At 41.3% G+C, this 19,851-nt stretch overlaps 1 protein-coding gene across 4 annotated transcripts in view; it reads right to left on the minus strand.

Annotated features, from left to right (window-relative positions):
• Positions 1-19,851, minus strand: part of STAU2 (staufen double-stranded RNA binding protein 2) — a 390,310-nt gene that overhangs the window by 89,123 nt on the left and 281,336 nt on the right. For 2 of the 4 annotated variants that reach the window (XM_040354427.1, XM_040354426.1), the window contains one exon: positions 3,588-3,701. The exons of the other annotated variants lie outside the window; for them this stretch is intronic. In XM_040354427.1, the coding sequence (XP_040210361.1) occupies positions 3,588-3,701 (114 nt within the window). The remainder of the gene's footprint in view (positions 1-3,587; positions 3,702-19,851) is intronic. 4 annotated transcript variants of the gene reach the window in all.

The following is a 19,851-nucleotide window of genomic DNA, read 5'->3' on the forward strand; positions in this document are numbered from 1 at the left end:
GCGGCGGATATGCCACTAGATCACTTTTATCGGCGGTGGGAGATGGGCATCCCCTCCCGCCGTTATCCGCTGCCCTCCGCCGCTTACCAGAGCCGTGGGCAGCGGTGTAGGTGATCTGGTCCTTTCTGTTGCTGTGTATGGAGATGAGTGAGGGAAAGATGGCCCCCCACCCATCTCCATATCACTGCAGGGTGGAGGCGACGTCAAATTGTCACTTCCGCCCATACGTCTTAAAGGGACTTCTTTTGTTGTAATTTTTTCAAATGACAATTTTTTTTTTTTTTATTGCATTTAAGTTCAAATATGAGATCTGAGGTCTTTTTGACTCCAGATCTCATATTTAAGAGGACCTGTCATGCGTAACATTATCTTTCACAATAAGACCGCAGCGCAAATACAGTGTGACAAAAAGTATTGCAATGACCGCCATTTTATTCTCTAGGGTGTTAAAAAAAAAATGTATAATGTTTGGGGGTTCCAAGTAATTTTCTAGCAAAAAAAATTGTTTTTAACTAGTAAACAGAGTCTGAAAAACAGGCTTGGTCCTTAAGTGGTTAAAAATTCCTTCCAGATTCATCAGTTTTTTTCACAGTGCTTTTAGAATGTATGTAAACCAAATTTTTCAATTTGCACCCTGTTTCTCATGCTTCAATCTATGAGGGTGGGGCTGCATTAAGTTCAAAATGAGCACCAGCATGGACATAACTAAGGTTAATAAAATCTATAGGGTTTAACCAGATGTGGAGCCAGGTGTAAAAGGTACAGTATATATTAGGATAAATATTAGAGCCCAGTCCTAAGTCAGTTTTAATGTATTATTGGAGTGAATAAAAAATAAATAAGCTGCCATAGCAAAATAATTGCTGCCCGTTAGGCTGATCCATTGAGATCTGTGCTTCTTATGCAGCGTACACACAACTATTTTTAATGGTCTAGAAAAAACAATGTTTTTTTTTCAACCCGAATATTGTTAAGCCTGCCTTGCCTACACACGGTCGTTAAAAAAAATGCTCTAGCAAAGCTTGGTGACTTACAACACATACGACGGCACTATAAAGGGGACGTTCCATTCGGATGGCGCCACCCTTGGGGCTGCTTTTGCCGATTCGCGCTTTTCAGTCTGTTACAGCGTGATTAATGTGCTATCTCCATTATGAACGCTAGTTTTACCAGAACGAGTGCTCCTGTCTCATAACTTGCTTCTGAGCATGCGCGTTATTTCCACGTCGTTAAAGCCTAAACACGACCATTTTTTTTTTCTATAAAAAGAGGGTAAATAGTTAACTGTCTGGCAGCTAGTCCATTCTATCTTGCAGAGCTAGCAGCACCTGTTTAAATACTTTTGGGTGTGTTGGACAGCGTTTCCCTGTAGTTGCACAGCGACCTGCAGGAGGAAACTAGTCTAGTTTCCCGTCGCAAAGTTAGTCGTCGGTTTTGGTGCCTTAACTTTACACATCACACGTATGTGCTGTATAAAGTATGGCCGTCGTTCCCGCGTCGAATTTTAAAATTTCACGTCGTTTGCGTAAGACGTGCGGGAATACGGAAGTACGCTACGCACGTCGCCGATCGGAAAAATGACGGCAGTTGGCGCAAAGCACGGCGGGAATTTCAAAACGGAGCATGCGCAGTAGGTCCAGCGCGGGAGCACACCTAATTTAAATGGCACACGCCCCTTTAAATTACGCGGGCTTACGCCGGAGGCCGCCGGCGTAATTTTTCACGCAAGTGCTTGGTGAATCAGGCACTTGCAATGAAAAATTGCGGCGGTGTAACGTATCTACGATACGTTACGCCGCCGCGATTCTACCTGAATCTGGCCCTTAGTGCTTGTTCTGGGTCAGTGACAATTAGAAAACAAGGAAAGGCAAAGTGGAAACTAGTGAAACTAATGAAACAGAAAATCCATCGAAATATCTATCTTTTCTAATATAAAGTTTGCATTGGCCTTCTGAACAGGGCGCATCTCAATATTACTCTTTAAAAGTGGTCTTTTGGATCACCAATTAAAAAAAGATTATCAAAAAGAATAATTGAACTGAACCAATGGAATTTCCCCAGTATATAATGAAAAAAAGATTAATCATCACTGAGTGATGATTTCCTAAAGTCACCAATGCAAAAATGTTTTTCAGTTTTACTTTGCGGTACCGTAATAAATCTTACTTTCAGGTTGGCTATACATGATAGGCATGTGCCTTACAGAGTATGCCCCTTCTTGTACCTGCTACAACCTTTTCTAAAATGTATTTTTTTTTAAATCAGTTTAATAACATTTTATGTATTTATTACATTTCTAAAAGGGCAGAAAACAGAGTGCCTACTAGTTTTAGGTGCTCACTGCCCTCAATAAAAGCCTGAGTTCACAAAAAATCACTCTATGTAGGGTCATCCCTTAGAGCCGGTTCACACTGGGGCGACTAGTCAGGCGACTCAGCTGCCTGACAAGTCGCGTCCCATTGTAGTCAATAGAACCGTTCTAATAGGAGCGACACAAGTCGCTCCGACTTAGAAAAAGGTTCTTGTACGACTTCGGGGGCGACTTGCATTGACTTCTATACAGAAGTAATTTTGCAAGTCACATCTGAAGTCGTCTCCAGGTTGCCTTGCCGAGTCGCCCCCGAAGTCGTGCCGCCCCAGTGTGAACCACCTCTTAGGGTCTGTTCTGTGATTAAAAATATCAAGCCTCTGAAAGGCAGTGTTGTACAAGACCAATAAGTAATGGAACAGTCCAGAATGACTTGCTACATGCAAAAACCAGGGGTTCAAAAGGGCAATTACACCCATTTTAAAGAAATACAAATTTTACAATAGGTTAGTAAATCTCCAAGAGCCGTTAGTCCTTAAATTTTTTTGTAAGAAAAGGCAAAAAAGGGTTTACTATGTGTATATTACTGTGTATTTGTTGACTAGGTTTCTGGAAGATTATGGCACGGCCCAATGCTCCTTTGTTGTTCAGGGTGGGCATATGCCTCAATACTGGCTACTCTTGAGGTGATAGATGTTTATCTATGACTGTGCTTACAGCTATGAAATAAAGAGTCCAATTTTCTCATTCTGATTTTTTATTTTTTGCAGAAATGAAGCAATGGTACTGTCTGCAGATTTGAAGCTAAGATAAGTCAACTCCACTCCCTCTTTGCATAGTGGAATTCTACTGCTGTGTGCCTTTTGTAACAGAACTACACACCAGTTTCCGACAAAGTGAAGACTGATTGATTACATCTGGGAAGGTACCTTGGTCTCTGGACTGCTGAATGGAACTCAGTAATAAGACTATCTCATAAAATGATTTTGATTTACTAAGTGCTGGTATTCTTTTCCACTTTACTCCTATTATCAAGGATCCTGAGGCCCTCCTCCTCCTCCCCCTAAGTTCCTTGCCAGCCCTCATGTGACTTTTCTGGACTCATCACTTTGCTGTAATATTTTGCATACAAGCTCTTGTATACATCAACAGTTTAGTGTTCTAAGAAAAAACAGAACGTTACCATGTATGGGCAGCACAACGAACAATTAGAGAATGTCCATCACAATACTCCATCACCACAGGATGAATAACATTGTGAATGTGGCATGACTGGTACCTGATCGTGGCTGGTTTCCACAGAGTTGCCAATGCCATGGAATGTCATCTGCACAGGCGACAGTGTCAAGCATGTCATGAAATCATTCCCGCTCTGTCTATCATTGTAACTGACCTGCACCCAAAAAAATAAATCAATAACAACAGTTACTAAAATGTATAAATGCGTTTTAAGGCAGAACTCAAACTGCGTGGTAATACCTATCAAGGGGAAATAAGACAATGGAATTTATCCATACAGAGTCACAATAACATTCGTAATTAACTACTATTAAATGTTGTTAGAAACAGGGTAGAATTCATAGGCAATGAGAGCGATTTAAACAGGTCTTACAAGAAATGCATGTGGACAACTACTGTTAGATTTTTCCCTTTTCAGGAATAAACCGTTTTCACTGCACCAATGCCACACAAACAAAATAGAAGCTGAAAGCAACAGGTAGACAGTTAGTAAGGACTGGTGATTCATTTGACAATTTGCAGTTATTGTAATCACCTATGTTTGGATTTTGATTAGCTCCCTGGATAAACATACATTTGTTTGGACTGTATCAGTCACCTAGGATTCATTTTTGCAGTCACTTTTATTGTCTAATTACCATTTAATTCACATTTCAATATATAGAGGTGTCAAATTGTATGACATGTATTATACTCACAACAGGTTGATCACAACACCTGTGTGTATGTATGTATATATATATATATATATATATATATATATATAGATAGCGCTGCATTTTTCTCTATCGTAATCACCTATGGTGGTGCTTAAAATGTACCATTTTGTCAAAATATAGTAAATAACTCATATGGACATACAAATTGTAGTTGAATAATATACTTGTAGTAGTTACATCACAAAGACTAACCGATTAAAATCTGAGATCTTCATGTACATAGTCTTCCAAAAACGAATAGCTGTTCAATTTTATAATGAAGAGAGATTCCTACAAGGCACAGCCAATGACATTGCAGGCATGCAGATCAGAAAACCAAAACAAAAAATTTCTATGTCTGTCTGACTTCAAGGAATTTCCTGTCATCTTTCATCATCATTAAAAGAGAAGTTCTGGAAAAGGAAAATATGAACAATCATACTTACCTATAAGTAAAAAAGAAGTGCAGCACTAAAATTGTATTGCAATATATAACACAATACATGTAACAGGTACAAAGATTACTAAAGTGCATTCAGTGCAATCAATAGTGTATGAACAATAAGGAAAATCAGTAGCAAAATATTGCATAAATTGGAATATGCAAAAAATAAAACTAGTACATGTTTTATTTTTTGCATATTCCTTTTTTATGCAATATTTTGCTACTGTTTTCCATATTGTTCATACACTATTGATTGCACTGAATGCACTTTAGTAATCTTTGTACCAGTTACAAGTATTGTGTTATATATTGCAAGTATAATTTTAGCGCTGCACTTATTTACATATTATTTGTGCCTGGTATCTGGGTTATAGTGCACAGCTGCTGTTTTGTTGTAGTTTCTAAGCACAGATATAATTTTTACACTTAATCATACTTACCTATATGGCTGCAGCAGTGGTCCCAGGTGCAACTGTCCCCTCCAATCAAAACTGCTAATCCCTCAGTTCTTGGTATTTAGTCTGCAGAGAGCTGGTGAGTCACTGGCTCTCTGTTCTGCTCCTCCAGCACTAGACTGTATAGGGGCTGGGAGTGGCTGGCTCAGGCTCTAAGGCCCCATACACACGACCGGATCTATCCGCTGATATTTGTCCGCCGGACAGTTCCAGCGGATCGATCCGGTCGTGTGTAGACCCGAGCGGAGAATTGTCCGGCGGATCGGACAGTTTCCAGCGGACCAAAATTGGATAGCATGCCAACCAATCTGTCCGCTGGAAATCTATCCGTCGGTCATCTGTACAGACTCACCGGACACGTCCGACCGACCGCCATCCCCCGACGTCGCGGCCACGCCCCGATGTGTACAACCATCAGACAGAAATCCGGCAGCCGGACGCAGCGGATCTGTCCGCTGAAAACGGTCCGGCGGACCGTTTTCAGTGGATAGATCCGATGGTGTGTACGGGGCCTAAGAGGCTGATCCAGCTGCCAGTTAAGGCATCTGGGTGGATCCTGACTGTAAAGTTGGGATCGTCCCATAGCCTGGACCGGATGAGTGACATTAGCCGACAGCAGGCAACGACAACTGTTGGCTAAAAACAGGTCACAGGAGTGCAGGATGAAGTTCACTCCTATGATCCAAGAAGTACAGCCAAAATAGATTTGGCCATACTTATCCTTTATGAGATTCCCCAAACAGCCACTAATCAGTGGCAGAGCATGATTAAGTGCAAATTTCAAATCTTCATGCCTGTGATGGCAGTCTGAGGCCGCGTACACATGGTCGATCCATCCGATGAGAATGGTCCAACTGACCGTTTTCATTGGTTCACCGCTGAAGCAGACCGATGGTCTGATGTGCGTACACACCATCAGTTCAAAAACCGATCGGGTCAGAACGCGGTGACGTAAAACACACGACGTGCTGAAAAAAACGGAGTTCAATGATTCCAAGCATGCGTAGACTTGATTCTGAGCATGTGCGGGTTTTGAACCGATGCTTTTGTGTACTAACCATCGGTTTTGACCGATGGTCAGCCGTCCATCGGTTCGAGTTTAAAGCAAGTTCTCTAATTTTTGTCCGAAGGACAACAGACTGATGGGCCGTACACACGGTCAGTTTGGACCGACGAAACTGGACTTCAGGCCGTTTTCATCAGTTTGGACCGACCGCGTGTACGCGGCCTAACCCTCACAAATAAACATGCACTAAAACTGAAAGCTCACCCCACCTTTCAGAACATGTTTCATTGCCAGAGTGGCAGGGGCTCTGTGGTTTTTAGTGGAGCACAAATGCAGTGATGCCATTGCACCTGTAGCGCACCGATACTTCATCAAGCTACACACCTGAAGGTCTGTGGCTAGGTATAGACCTAAGCTGGAGGAAGAATCCGCAAGAGCCAGACTGAAACTGCAATCTATTGTTGGTTACAATGCTTTGCAAGCTTATATGTTAACAAAAAAATTATGTCAAATAATAAATGCATATCTTTTCCAATTTGTCATTTTTAGCAAGAAGTGGAATTCTTATTTAAAGTGGATGTAAACCCTCCAAACTCCCAGTGAAGTGAAAAGCCTCAGATGATACAGAGGGATGAACCAAATCTCCCTACGTAAGTTTATATCTGCTGTCTTCACATTTATATGCTGTTTAGAAAGTTCAGAACGTGTTAGGAGATTTTCTATTCCCGTTTAACAGAGTGTGATATCTGGGCATACAGCCGAGATAGTTAAAATTGCTGATTGGAGGAAAGGCACACACCCCCACTCCTCATAGGCAGAGACTCTCAAAGGTGTTTTGTAACAGGGCCAGCTCCAGGTTAATCTAGTTTAGCAGCCTCCCCTGACAGAAATGTCAGGCTGCTTTTATCTGATGTGTCAGGAGTTTTCGGGCTGATAACAGAGGAATGGTTCAGGAGAGAGCTACGGCACATAGCTCTTTGAAGAGAGCTAACAAAACACTGCAGATATACTGTATGTGCCCAGCTCAAATTTCATGAATTGGATTTACATCCACTTTAAGATGCACTCTCATCTCAATGGGCCTTGGTCCCATAACCTTATAAAATCAATTACACATAAATCAGTTATAACCTATACAAAAAAAATATGCAAAGTTCCAGCCACAGCCCACACCAGCCATGGTCATAGCTGGAGTAGATTTGCCTTTTGTAAATAACCCCCAGTGTGTCCCACAGCTGGTCCACTGTAACTTCCATCTGCAGCTGTCTTTACTCCCAGGAGGCATCCCATTGGACGTTATGGATTCATTGATATGCCTGTTTTTCACTTCCATCTTGTAAGTGTTTTTAACCCTTTCATTCGTCATAAGAGTGTTAAATTACTGTACTTAGAAGCACCTTCTTCTCTGATTTGGATGAAATATCTATCTTCTCAGTCTCTGCAGAGCGTATATGGACAGAGCCCATCCTACTCTATGGGCGGCCCGGAGTAAACAGACTCCGCTGTCCATTTTACACCTGACTACCCTCTGATCTGATCCGCCTAAATAGAAGAGGACGGATCCCCTTCCTTTTTTTGTAGCAGACCTGATCGACCTGGAAGTAAGCGGGTGTAAACAGATTCAAGCCAGTTTACACCCACCTATTTATAGGAATACACGGACCTTCCGACTGAAAAACTGACAAGCAAACCTTATCGGCTTGCCTTTGTAAAAGAACCTTAGATGCCTGGATTGTTGCACCTAAATCCCAAATATAATAGTAACAGCTGGAATTCATAGCGATTCATTCAACAATCTTTGGACACCAAGACTATACAGACTCGTGCTTATGAAGGCTGATAGATGCATTCTGGGACTGTTTTGACTTGAAAAAACAAGCAGGACAGATTAATGGTCTCTGATGTTAGTGGTCTACAGTTGATTGCCTACAATTTTGATGTTACAGTGTATATGTGCAGTATGTTATGGAGTGGCCTTGCTATGGGAAATATTTGTTATGTTAACTTATGTTTGTAATAAAAATTTGCTGTATGGTTAAACATGGCCCATTTGGTTTGATTTCACCCTTTTTTATAGGTAATAAATGATTTAATTGATTCACCATTGATCGACTTTGGCGAGGAATTTTTTATTTATTTGTGGTACTGTTAAGGTAAGTATACTGTTGTAGAGGGTTACTTTTTGTGCTAAGCAGAATGATGGTGTGCAGTGTAAGATCTAATTCAGTACGAGATCTACAGCACTGGTTCCTAGGACTGCTAGCTGGAGATTTTTTGAGGTTAGTATCATGCTTTTCATTGTTCTCCTTGCTGAGGGCTTTGACATTAAAAATCAAAACCATGCCCCTAAAAAATGGCTGACTACACAGAGACACTGCGCAGAACAAGGCATGGTAAGTAATGGGGATTGATCAACTGCAGAGAGACCACAGGCAATACTGATGACTAATCTCCTGCACCCACTCTGCCTTTTTGGTCGCTACTTGAAGAGTTCAATTCCTTAAAGGATACAGTTTTCAAAGGTTCTGGATAAAAACAACTACGGTGCCATGTTCTCAGTGCCTAATAGCTAATATATCACTTTGCATCAGAGTCCCAGAAAAGTATGTCTACCCCCCCAAAATAAATACACCATATGGAGACATTCTGACCAGGACTCTCAATACAAAGTGCTGCATTGGTCATAAATGCATGAAGGAAGGAATATGACACGTATACATGTCAGTGCCTAAGAAGAGGTACTAACTGGTACACAACAGATACTGAGTGCAAAAATAACTCCTTAAAAAGCTCTTTTGGCCATACTACTCCCACTGTTGGCTGATGTCCCAGAGCTGACCCAGGCCCTGCAGAGCTGAAGCCTGAGCCAGCTGCTCCCAAACCCTTCACAGCTCGGTGCTCCAATAAGCAATGAAGGGGCAAAGCACAGAGCGGTGACAAAGTCATTGCTCTCTGCTCTGAGCGAACCCTAGAACTGAGTGATCAGTGGTCTTTGTTCACTCAGTTCTCAGTGTAAAGCTAGCTTGTGGAACAGCTGCAATTTGGATAGATGCTGCAGCCATCTAAGAGTGTATGATTGGGATAATAAATCTCGCGCCAAAAGATATTAAAAAAATATATAAACAAAATAGCTGCTCCCCAAACAATTCAAATAAGAATAAATTCAAATAAGAATGGACATATGGAAGGAAATTAAATAGGGGGCGCTGATACTAATATATGTATGAAGTGGCAGTAAAGTGCCTGTGCAAACTATAATACAAAAGGTCTCCTGGGAAGAACCTGTGAAAAATTATACTAATAAATCAGGGTATGAATACCTGTAATATGTGTGCCAAAATACAAGTAGATAAAGTGCATGTGCAATTCATGAACCAGTGTAAATTGTGTATGAACCTTAAATATAAATCACACAAATCATTTAAACATCCGTCAACTACACGATAAATGAATATATGGTAGGTTGACATATAAATGTGCTGAGTGCCCCCAATCAAAAAGGGGGGAAAAACCTCAATAAAAATGGAAATAAAGATAAACAATAAAAATAAAAATAAAAAATACTGAAAAAATTAATAATAAAATAAAAATAAAAAGTAAAAATAAAATAAGATACCAAACAATATGAGTGATTGTGAAATATTACACAAAAGTGTGAACCAGTGAATAATCACAAAAAAGAGTCCAAAATCAGAAATAATAAACGTCCATAAATTTCTTATTCTGTGCTGCTTATGTGGTAAGTTGAGGAGAAGTGGGAATTACACCTTCACCAGTCCTATCACCAAAACGTGCATAAAGGATGGCCCCTTACCGCATGGAGTGGATCTTTTTAGCTAAAAAAAGATCGAGTAAGCTTTGCTGTCACCCAGGACAGATGGTGGATGGTTCTGAGATTCCTAAGGGTCAGCTTAGTGGGACATCATAAAAATAAAGCAGAAAGATACCGCCATAGTATATTACCTTTTATTAAAATAATTTAAAAACAAAGCAAGTGACGAATGGAGGCTTACTTTAAAAGTGCCCACATCCCGGCACTGAGGCTTTGGGCTTGGTCAGAAAAATAGCGATCCTGAAGACCTTTTCCGTGGAGAGGGATGTCCGCGCTGGGGAGTTCTACGGCGTGCGTTCCACCTTGCAGAAGCCGAGAACCAGCTGGACAGGAAGCTGTGCGTGGTCTGCGTGTCGCCTCGACGTACGTTTCAGTAATCCGTCATCAGGAAGCGCTCCTGATGACGGATTACTGAAACGTACGTCGAGGCGACACGCAGACCACGCACAGCTTCCTGTCCAGCTGGTTCTCGGCTTCTGCAAGGTGGAACGCACGCCGTAGAACTCCCCAGCGCGGACATCCCTCTCCACGGAAAAGGTCTTCAGGATCGCTATTTTTCTGACCAAGCCCAAAGCCTCAGTGCCGGGATGTGGGCACTTTTAAAGTAAGCCTCCATTCGTCACTTGCTTTGTTTTTAAATTATTTTAATAAAAGGTAATATACTATGGCGGTATCTTTCTGCTTTATTTTTATGATGTCCCACTAAGCTGACCCTTAGGAATCTCAGAACCATCCACCATCTGTCCTGGGTGACAGCAAAGCTTACTCGATCTTTTTTTAGCTAAAAAGATCCACTCCATGCGGTAAGGGGCCATCCTTTATGCACGTTTTGGTGATAGGACTGGTGAAGGTGTAATTCCCACTTCTCCTCAACTTACCACATAAGCAGCACAGAATAAGAAATTTATGGACGTTTATTATTTCTGATTTTGGACTCTTTTTTGTGATTATTCACTGGTTCACACTTTTGTGTAATATTTCACAATCACTCATATTGTTTGGTATCTTATTTTATTTTTACTTTTTATTTTTATTTTATTATTAATTTTTTCAGTATTTTTTATTTTTATTGTTATTGTTTATCTTTATTTCCATTTTTATTGAGGTTTTTCCCCCCTTTTTGATTGGGGGCACTCAGCACATTTATATGTCAACCTACCATATATTCATTTATCGTGTAGTTGACGGATGTTTAAATGATTTGTGTGATTTATATTTAAGGTTCATACACAATTTACACTGGTTCATGAATTGCACATGCACTTTATCTACTTGTATTTTGGCACACATATTACAGGTATTCATACCCTGATTTATTAGTATAATTTTTCACAGGTTCTTCCCAGGAGACCTTTTGTATTATAGTTTGCACAGGCACTTTACTGCCACTTCATACATATATTAGTATCAGCGCCCCCTATTTAATTTCCTTCCAAGAGTGTATGATTGTTTAGATTTTTTCCCCTGCGCTTCTCTTTTAATGTGTTGGAATTGTACTGACCCTTCCACGCCAGTTGTCATGGCTGATGCAAAAGGATATGCCCCCACTTCTACCATAATATAACCAAAGCATATTAACATTTTTGGATGGACTGAAGTATTGAGGGTTAGATATTTAGATGCAACTTATTTATTCAGTTGAATAAAAGTCAAACTATCCAGTGCTAGTAAACAGGCTGGCTGTTTATGACTTCAGACCACACAATGGCGTGTACTGGTCAGAACAATGGATTAGTAAACCAATAGTCTGGTTAAGTTGGTCTCACTGACCACTGATTTGGTTGGAAAGGCAGCAGAAAGATATATGCCAAACCAAGATCATCATGGATGGTTCACCATAGCTTTCTTGCACACCTGCTACTCTAAAATGTAGATGTTTGCAACCTCTACCTATCTTCCATTATACCAGTCGCCAATAGTACAATGCTGACACTGTAGGTCACCGGGCACATGCTACATCTTAACATTATTATATAGAGAAAGAGTTGTGGGTAAACATTTTAGAGGATGGGACCTATCCAGAAACTCAATTGCCTGATATACTATGTAAAAAATGCCCCAAAGATATTACATGCATCATAATATTCATGATACATATTGTTCAAAGTGTTATGTAAACTACCTAATATCTTGTGTAAAAAAAAACTTGAACATCCCAAAAAAGAAAAAAACACAAAGTACAGTGATTATCATAAATGAGTACACCCAGATTTGATAGAAAACCTTTTCTTTCAGAATGAACATTGTCTATGTAACACTATACTACAAAATGTTCCACAAATACAAGCCTCTGATTGCAACCAAAATTTGTTAATTTGCACATACAAAAAGGTTTTTTTCTAACAAATTCATTCAAGACCATGATGCCAAAATGAATACACCCCAATGAAAGTCTTAGGAGCAAAGCTACATTTTAGACAACAAACTCCTAATTAACAAGAATTAAACTACAGGCGAGTCTAATTATTCATTAAACAGGTGTCTAGCAGACAGTTAATTATAAAAGGGCAATTCCATTTCATGCTGTCAGCAATGGCACCACATGGAAGAGAAATGTCACAAGGCCTGGGAAAGAAAATAATTTATTTACAGAAGAAAAATGAAGGCTACAAGAAGATCAGCAACGTATTCCTTATCAGTCAGAATTTTGTAGCAACAGTGATACAAAAATTTAACAAAGATGGAACTGCAACCATCTCACAGAGACGTCCAGGCCGTCCATGGAAGTTAACATCTGGATGGGAGCATCTTCTGATGAGAAGGGTTGAAGGAAATTTCCATGCAACGTCACTGCAGTTAGCTAAAGAATTAGAAAGCCCAACTGGGGTGATTGGTTCCCGCGACACAGTACACTGCAGAGGATTGGCATGAATGGGTGTGGTCCACGAAAGAAGTATCTCCTAAAGCCCATGCACAAAAAAGCACACCTAGAATTTGCCAGAGCCCATGCTGAAAAAGAAGACGACTACTAAGACTCTGTACTCTGAACTGATGAGACCAAAATAAATGTTTTTGGAACTTATGGCTTCAAAACTTTATGGTGTTGCAAAGGTGAAGAGTGCAAAGAAAAATGCATGGTGCCTACAATGAAACATCGTGGTGGCAGTGTCATTATGTGGAGCTGCATGAGTGCTACTGGTGTTGGGGAGCGGCATTTCACTGATGGTACAGTATCATAAGTTCACAGATGTACTGCTCTATATTGAAAGAGAAGATGCTACCATCACTCTGTGCCCTTGGTCGTTGTGCACTTTTCCAACATGACAATGATCCAAAACACACATCTAGGGCCACTGTTGCATTTCAGAAGAACAGGGTGAAAGTGATTCAGTGGCCAAGTATGTGTCCTAATCTGAACCCATTCGAACACCCATGGGGAATTCTGAAGAGACAAGTTGAGCATCGTTCACCATCTAGCATCCAGGCTCTAACAGAGGTCGTTCTTGAAGAATGGAAAAAGATAGATGTTGCAACTTGTTCATTCCATGCCTAGAAGACTTGGCACTGTCCTTACAAATCATGGAGGTCATACAAAATACTAGATGTAGTAGTTTTTGTTGTGGGGTGTATTCATTTTTTCATCAACTAATTTTAATAAAGTGAAGATTTTGAAATCTAAGTTATATTTTTAACCTTACTTTCATATAATGAGTTAAACAAATGTTCTACAAGATTCGGTTTTGTCAAATTTTTGGAAATTAATCTTGTGTTCATTGAGATATCTTACTTTTCAAAAGGGGTGTACTCATTTATGCTAAGCACTATAAGTTTGTTTGCAACTCTGTCTCAGTTGGAGATATTTTCCAACACTTCTCGTCATTCGGAAAGAAGTGACAGGCAATCTCTGCAATGGAGTCACAGACAACAATACAAATGTGATTGTGGTTCTGTCCCTTCTTCACTCTATGCAGAACAGACAAAATACAATTGGCTGCAGTTTTTATTTAATAAATACATTCAGACTATACTGTATATGTCAACAACTTTAACTTTATTTGATTCACCTCAGGACCCCTAGAGATCAAGAGGCTTTGTTGCCTGACTTTGCTCTGTGAGGTCACTGGATGTAGCGGATTTGTACTCCCAGCATATTCTGGATTTATTGTGCGTAATAGGAAAGGAAATCCAGGCAAGAACCATGGAGAAGGAATTCGGGCGCCAATAAGCTGCAGGCAAGCTGTTACCTATTTAGAGAAAAAGAAACTACGGAACATTACTACTGGTGGTCTTTCCTACTCTTAAAACGGCTCAATATAACAACCAACATGGACGCAGAATAGATAAAGAATAAATTAGACTCCATTATGTGTCATTTAGTATTAAAATAACCACAAAGTTTAAAGTAAAAAGAAAAAAAAAAACATTTGTGGCATCTGCAATATTTCACATTTATATAGCTCAGTTAATCTGAATCAGGGGAAAAACTTGACTGGGAGCTTCGCAGTAAGAGGCACAATGACAGATGACATCACTGTGGTTTCCTCTTGGCTGTCTTTAGTTCTGTGGATGCTGTGCTGTTAGTATGATATATTAGAGTGGTACAGCACATACCAAGAATATGGAAGGGTGTCAAATTTCATTGTCACACGTACTGCTCTCTATTGCCCAGGAAGGTAAAAAAAAGTGGTATGGTAACCTCAACAGCGATTTGTTTAAAACAGTATAACTTGTTTCTTAATCGAAAAAAAGTAATACTTAGGCTGGCATTATACTATCAAAACTTCAAATAAACACTTGTACAAAAATTATCAGTACATTTGAGAAAAACTTTTCACCCTTCTTCATTGAATTTTCTTGCCACTGTGGTCAAAAAACAAATATCAAATCTGACCCCACTAACAATCAGAAAGTCGAATACACGCTCTTGAAACAAAAGTTTTCAAATCAAATTCTACTAGTGTAGTTACTGGAAACATGTACTAGCCCTCACCCAATATTCCCTTAGCTTTCTCAACAAGTGCAACACACTTACAAATTTTAATATGCAGATGACCAGCTCTCCTTACTGCCAGACCTTTAAAACAATCAGACTGTTTCCAGCACTATCAAATGAGATGAACTGACCAGTATGGCCCCTTTCACACGCACAGGCGTTCCATCAGTAAGATTTTAACCCAGGATTAGAAAGATCAAAAATGGAATGTAATGTATCCCTGTAGGCGGCAAGATGTAACTGGAAGTGCTTCTATTTAAAGGCCATGCAGGATCGACAAACCGAATCCAATAGGTTTGCATCCAAGTCTGATTTTGCAGAGCTGAATGAAAAGGAACACATATAGACACACATCCATCCTTATCTGATCACCCATTGGGATTACGTAGGTCTGTTTTATCCCTATCAGAAGTTGCAGAAAAAAAATGGAATTGGAAATGTCACAACATATGTAGTATCTGTTTCTGTCCTGATCAAACTCAACAGGAGATCCATCCATGGATTTTATAAAGCACCTTTTAACCCCTTTGTGCCCAAGGGTAAAACTAAATGCCCAAGCCTAATTTTGCAATTTTGACATGTGTTCGTAAATCCGTACATATCACCACAACTACCTTGTGCATCCAATTGGGTTATACCTTTTTATTTCAGGACAAATAAGGCTTTCATTTGGTGGTAATTGGTAATGGATATTTCCTGATTTTTTTTATTATCAAAGAAATACTGGGCCAAAATATTAAAAAGGAAAATATTTAAAATGTAACTAAATATATTTCTTGCTACTACCATAACCTACCACCATGCCCAATATTAATTCTCCTGCTCCTGGCGATCGCAGTGATACCACATATGTGTATCTAAAGCATCATACACACAATCGGACTTCCATCTGACTTTTCTGTGGATTTTGCTCCGAAAGGCGTTGTCCGTGAACTTAGTATGCATAAACACATACCAACAAACACGGACGTAGTGACGTAATAGACGTACTACATGATTTTTCTGCTCTGTACCACCACCCTTTGGTTAACTTCTGCTCTTGTTGTCTGATCTTTAGCATTGGTTCTGAGCATGCGTGTTTGTACTTTAGTCCGATGGACTTTTGTACACACGATCGAATTTGCACCATCGGACATTTGTTGCCGGAAAGTTTGTCTGTTCTCACAGCGAACATTTTTTCAATGAAAAAGCGAAAAGGTTTGTCCAATGAAGCGTACACACGGTTGGATTGTCTGAAAAACAGGTCCGTCGGAGGCTTTAGTTGTTTGTACCTGTAGTACAGCCAAGAATAGTGTGCATTTTTCTTTATATACACCTACCTAAAACACACCCTGACCTTTGAACCTGTCCCTTGACCCAAACACTAACCCTGGCACTGACCTAGATCAAACCTTTATCTAGGTACTTTTTAATTTTTTTGCCATTTTTTTATTTTTTATTATTATTATTGTTTTCTACACAGTTTTTTTCCTATCTCTGCAAGGACAGAGAGTAATACAATGTATCTCTCTCGCTCCATTCACAAAAACAAAAAACACAGGGGTTGGCCTTCACAGTGACTGATCACGGTGTTAGCCAATCAGAGGTTATCACAGCGATCAGATGAACTGGAATGGGACGTTCCGGGTTCCGATTGTTAGAACGGGGTTTGGGGCTCTCAGTGACACCCGGTTATCTGTGCGTGCTCCAAGCACAAAGAGAGAAAAGAAAATATGTGGACTCATGCAAAAAAAAGTCCAGTGGGGCCGCATATTTGTGTACGATCAGGTTAAAAGTAGCTTCTCAAAGCTTCCCAAAAAATAAAAAATAAAACAAAAGAAAAAAAAGGGGGAGGAGGGGCACACAGAAGACCAGAATTTGAGGAGCGAAGGTTAAAAGGAGGGGAGTAAGTTGATAAAAGTTATAAGATAATGGGGAACCAAGCCATGAAGAGCCTTATAGGTGAGCAAGAAGATCTTAAAGTGTATGCAAAACCTGGTGGTTAACCAGTGCAAGGACTCCAGGATAGGGGTAATATGGTCACTTGTGCCAGACCTAGTGGGGATTCTGGCTGCATAATATTGTACACATTGTAGTAAATCAGAGGTCTCAAACTCAAATTACCTGAGGGCCACAAGACAAGTTTTCATATCCCATGGGGGGCCGCATGCAAACTTTCAAACTTCAAAAACAGTACTGGTGTCAGCGAAAGCATTATTAACCCCCAGCTCTGTGTCAGTGGATGCATTATTAACCCCCAGCACTGGTGTCAGCGGACACATAATTAACCCCCCAGCACTGGTGTCAGTGGATGCATTATTAACCCCTAGTATTGATGTCAACAAACAAATGATTAACCCTGACCACTGCACTGCACACGGACCACTACACACTGAGTGAGTGAGTGACAAACTTATAAAGCGCGACACATGCGAACTGAATCGCCTCTGGGCGCTGTAACCCTTTCGTGGGTGAGAAACCCTTTGACCTCAGAAGGTCACTACACCGCACACTGACCACTACGCTGCACACTGACCACTACGCTGCACACTGACCACCACGCTGCACACTAACCACTACACTGCACACTAACCACTACACTGCACACTAACCACTACACTACACAATGACCACTACACTACACACTGACCACTACACTACACACTGACCACTACACACTGACCACTACACTGCCGACAGACCACTACACTGCCGACAGACCACTACACTGCCGACAGACCACTACACTGCCGACAGACCACTACACTGCACACTGACCACTCACTATCAGGGCACAGCACATTAGGGTACATCAAGGCACAGAGCCCAGCAAATCAGGGCACAGCATATCAGGGCACAGCACATCAGGGTACAGCACATCAGGGTACAGCACATCAGGATACAGGGCACAGCACATCAGGGTACAGGGCACAGCACATCAGGGTACAGGACACAGTGCACATCAGGGCACAGTGCACATTAGGGCACAGCGCACATCAGGGTACAAAGCCCAGCACATCAGGGTACAGGGCACAGCACATCAGAGCACAGCACATAGGGGTACAGCACAACAGGCCACATCAGGGTACAGGGCATGGCACATCAGGACAGGGCATATTAGGACAGGGCACATGGCACATCAGGGTACAGGACATGGCACATCAGGGCACAGAACATCAGGACAGGGCACATGGCACATCAGGGTACAGGGCACATGAAACAGCACATCAGGGTACAAAGCCCAGCACATCAGGGTACATGGGGCACATCAGGGCACATTGGGGCACAATCAGAGCACATCAGGGCACATGAGAGTACACCAGGGCACATCAGAGCACATAAGGGCACAATCAGGGAACATGGGGCACACCAGGGAACATGGGGCACATGCGAGCACATCAGGGCACATGAGGCACAGCACATCAGGACAGGGCACATGGCACATCAGGGTACCTTGATGTACAGAGCCCAGCACATCAGGGTACATGAGGCACATCAGGGTACATGGGGCACATCAGGGTACATGGGGCACATCAGGGTACATCAGGGCACATAAGGGTATATGGGGCACATAAGGGTACATGGGACACAATCAGAGCACATCAGGGCACATGAGAGCACAGGTCAGCGTTTACTTGTTGTTTTCTTCAAATGCAGAGAAGCGTCTGTCATAAGTTTACTTCTCTCTCATGTCACGCTTCTACTCCCCGGCGGCCCCCCCTCTCTTCTCGTCCATCCCAGATGATGTCACAAGCAAATGGAGATGGACGAGAAGAGAGGGGGGGCGCCGGGGAGTAGCAGCGTGATATGAGAGAGAAGTGAGAGAGAGAGAGAGAGAGACTTGTAAAGCGCAACACATGCGAACTGAATCGCCTCTGGGCGCTGTATCCATTTCATGGGTAAGGAACCCCTTGACCTCAGAAGAGATGGGTTTTAATCTTTCTCCTGAAGGCCAAGTGGTCCAACTCCAGTCGGATGGTGGTTGGTAGTGCATTCCACAGGCGAGGTGAACTTATGACAGATGCTTCCTGCGCTACTCTGCATGCATCTCGATCTACACTTCCGCGGCACCCCCCGCCCTGCCTGCGGGCCATTTATAACCGGTCCGCAGGCTGCAAATGGCCTGCGGGACGGTACTTTGAGACCCCTGTAGTAGATTAATAGTGGATTTAGGTACACCAGAGAGTAGAGTATTGCAGTAGTCAAGTTGGGAGAACACAAACGTATGGGTCAGCAAAAAGAGGTTCTGACAAAATGTTGTAAATGTGAATCAAAGGTTAAGATTTTTCAATTTAGACTGAAGCTCAAGGATAGTGCCATCAATAGATAGGCTACAGGGCTGGCCTTACATAATTGGAGGGGGTGCCATTAACCATAACTTCAGTCTTGTCACAGTTTAATTGAAGGAAATTGTGGGCCATCCAAGGTTTTATATCACAAATACAGCTAGATATGAGAGAAGCAGCCAAAGTAGAACCCGGTTTCGTGTGGATGTTTATCTGGGTGTCATCAGGATAGAAGAGATAATTGATCCCATGTGATCTAAGCAGTTGGCCAAGTGGAAACATGTAAATGCTAAAAAGTAAGAGACCTAAATTTCTCGCAGAGGCTGAGATAACAATGAAAATCTGACCTGAGTTCTAATCCATCCCACACATCTAAACTATAATATTTTTTGCTGTCTTGGCAATAGGCAATAGGCTGTAATTTCTGCAATAGAAATTGACAAAATGATCATTAATACCCAGAACATGAGCACTTGTAAATTACTGATGAGAACCTCTATTTCCTCCAGCTGTCTCCCATCAGGCTTGACCCTCCATGTATCACCTCTCTTTTATCTGTCCCTGCCCAGATAAGAGAAGATCATGAATATAGATGTGCAGCTGTATAGAACAGGGAATGCTTGATCCAGACAGATTAAAGCTAGGATGGAAAGCCAGGTCATATTTTGAA

The sequence above is a fragment of the Rana temporaria genome, chromosome 5 (assembly GCF_905171775.1).
Source record: "Rana temporaria chromosome 5, aRanTem1.1, whole genome shotgun sequence".
In the NCBI taxonomy this organism is placed as follows: domain Eukaryota; kingdom Metazoa; phylum Chordata; class Amphibia; order Anura; family Ranidae; genus Rana; species Rana temporaria.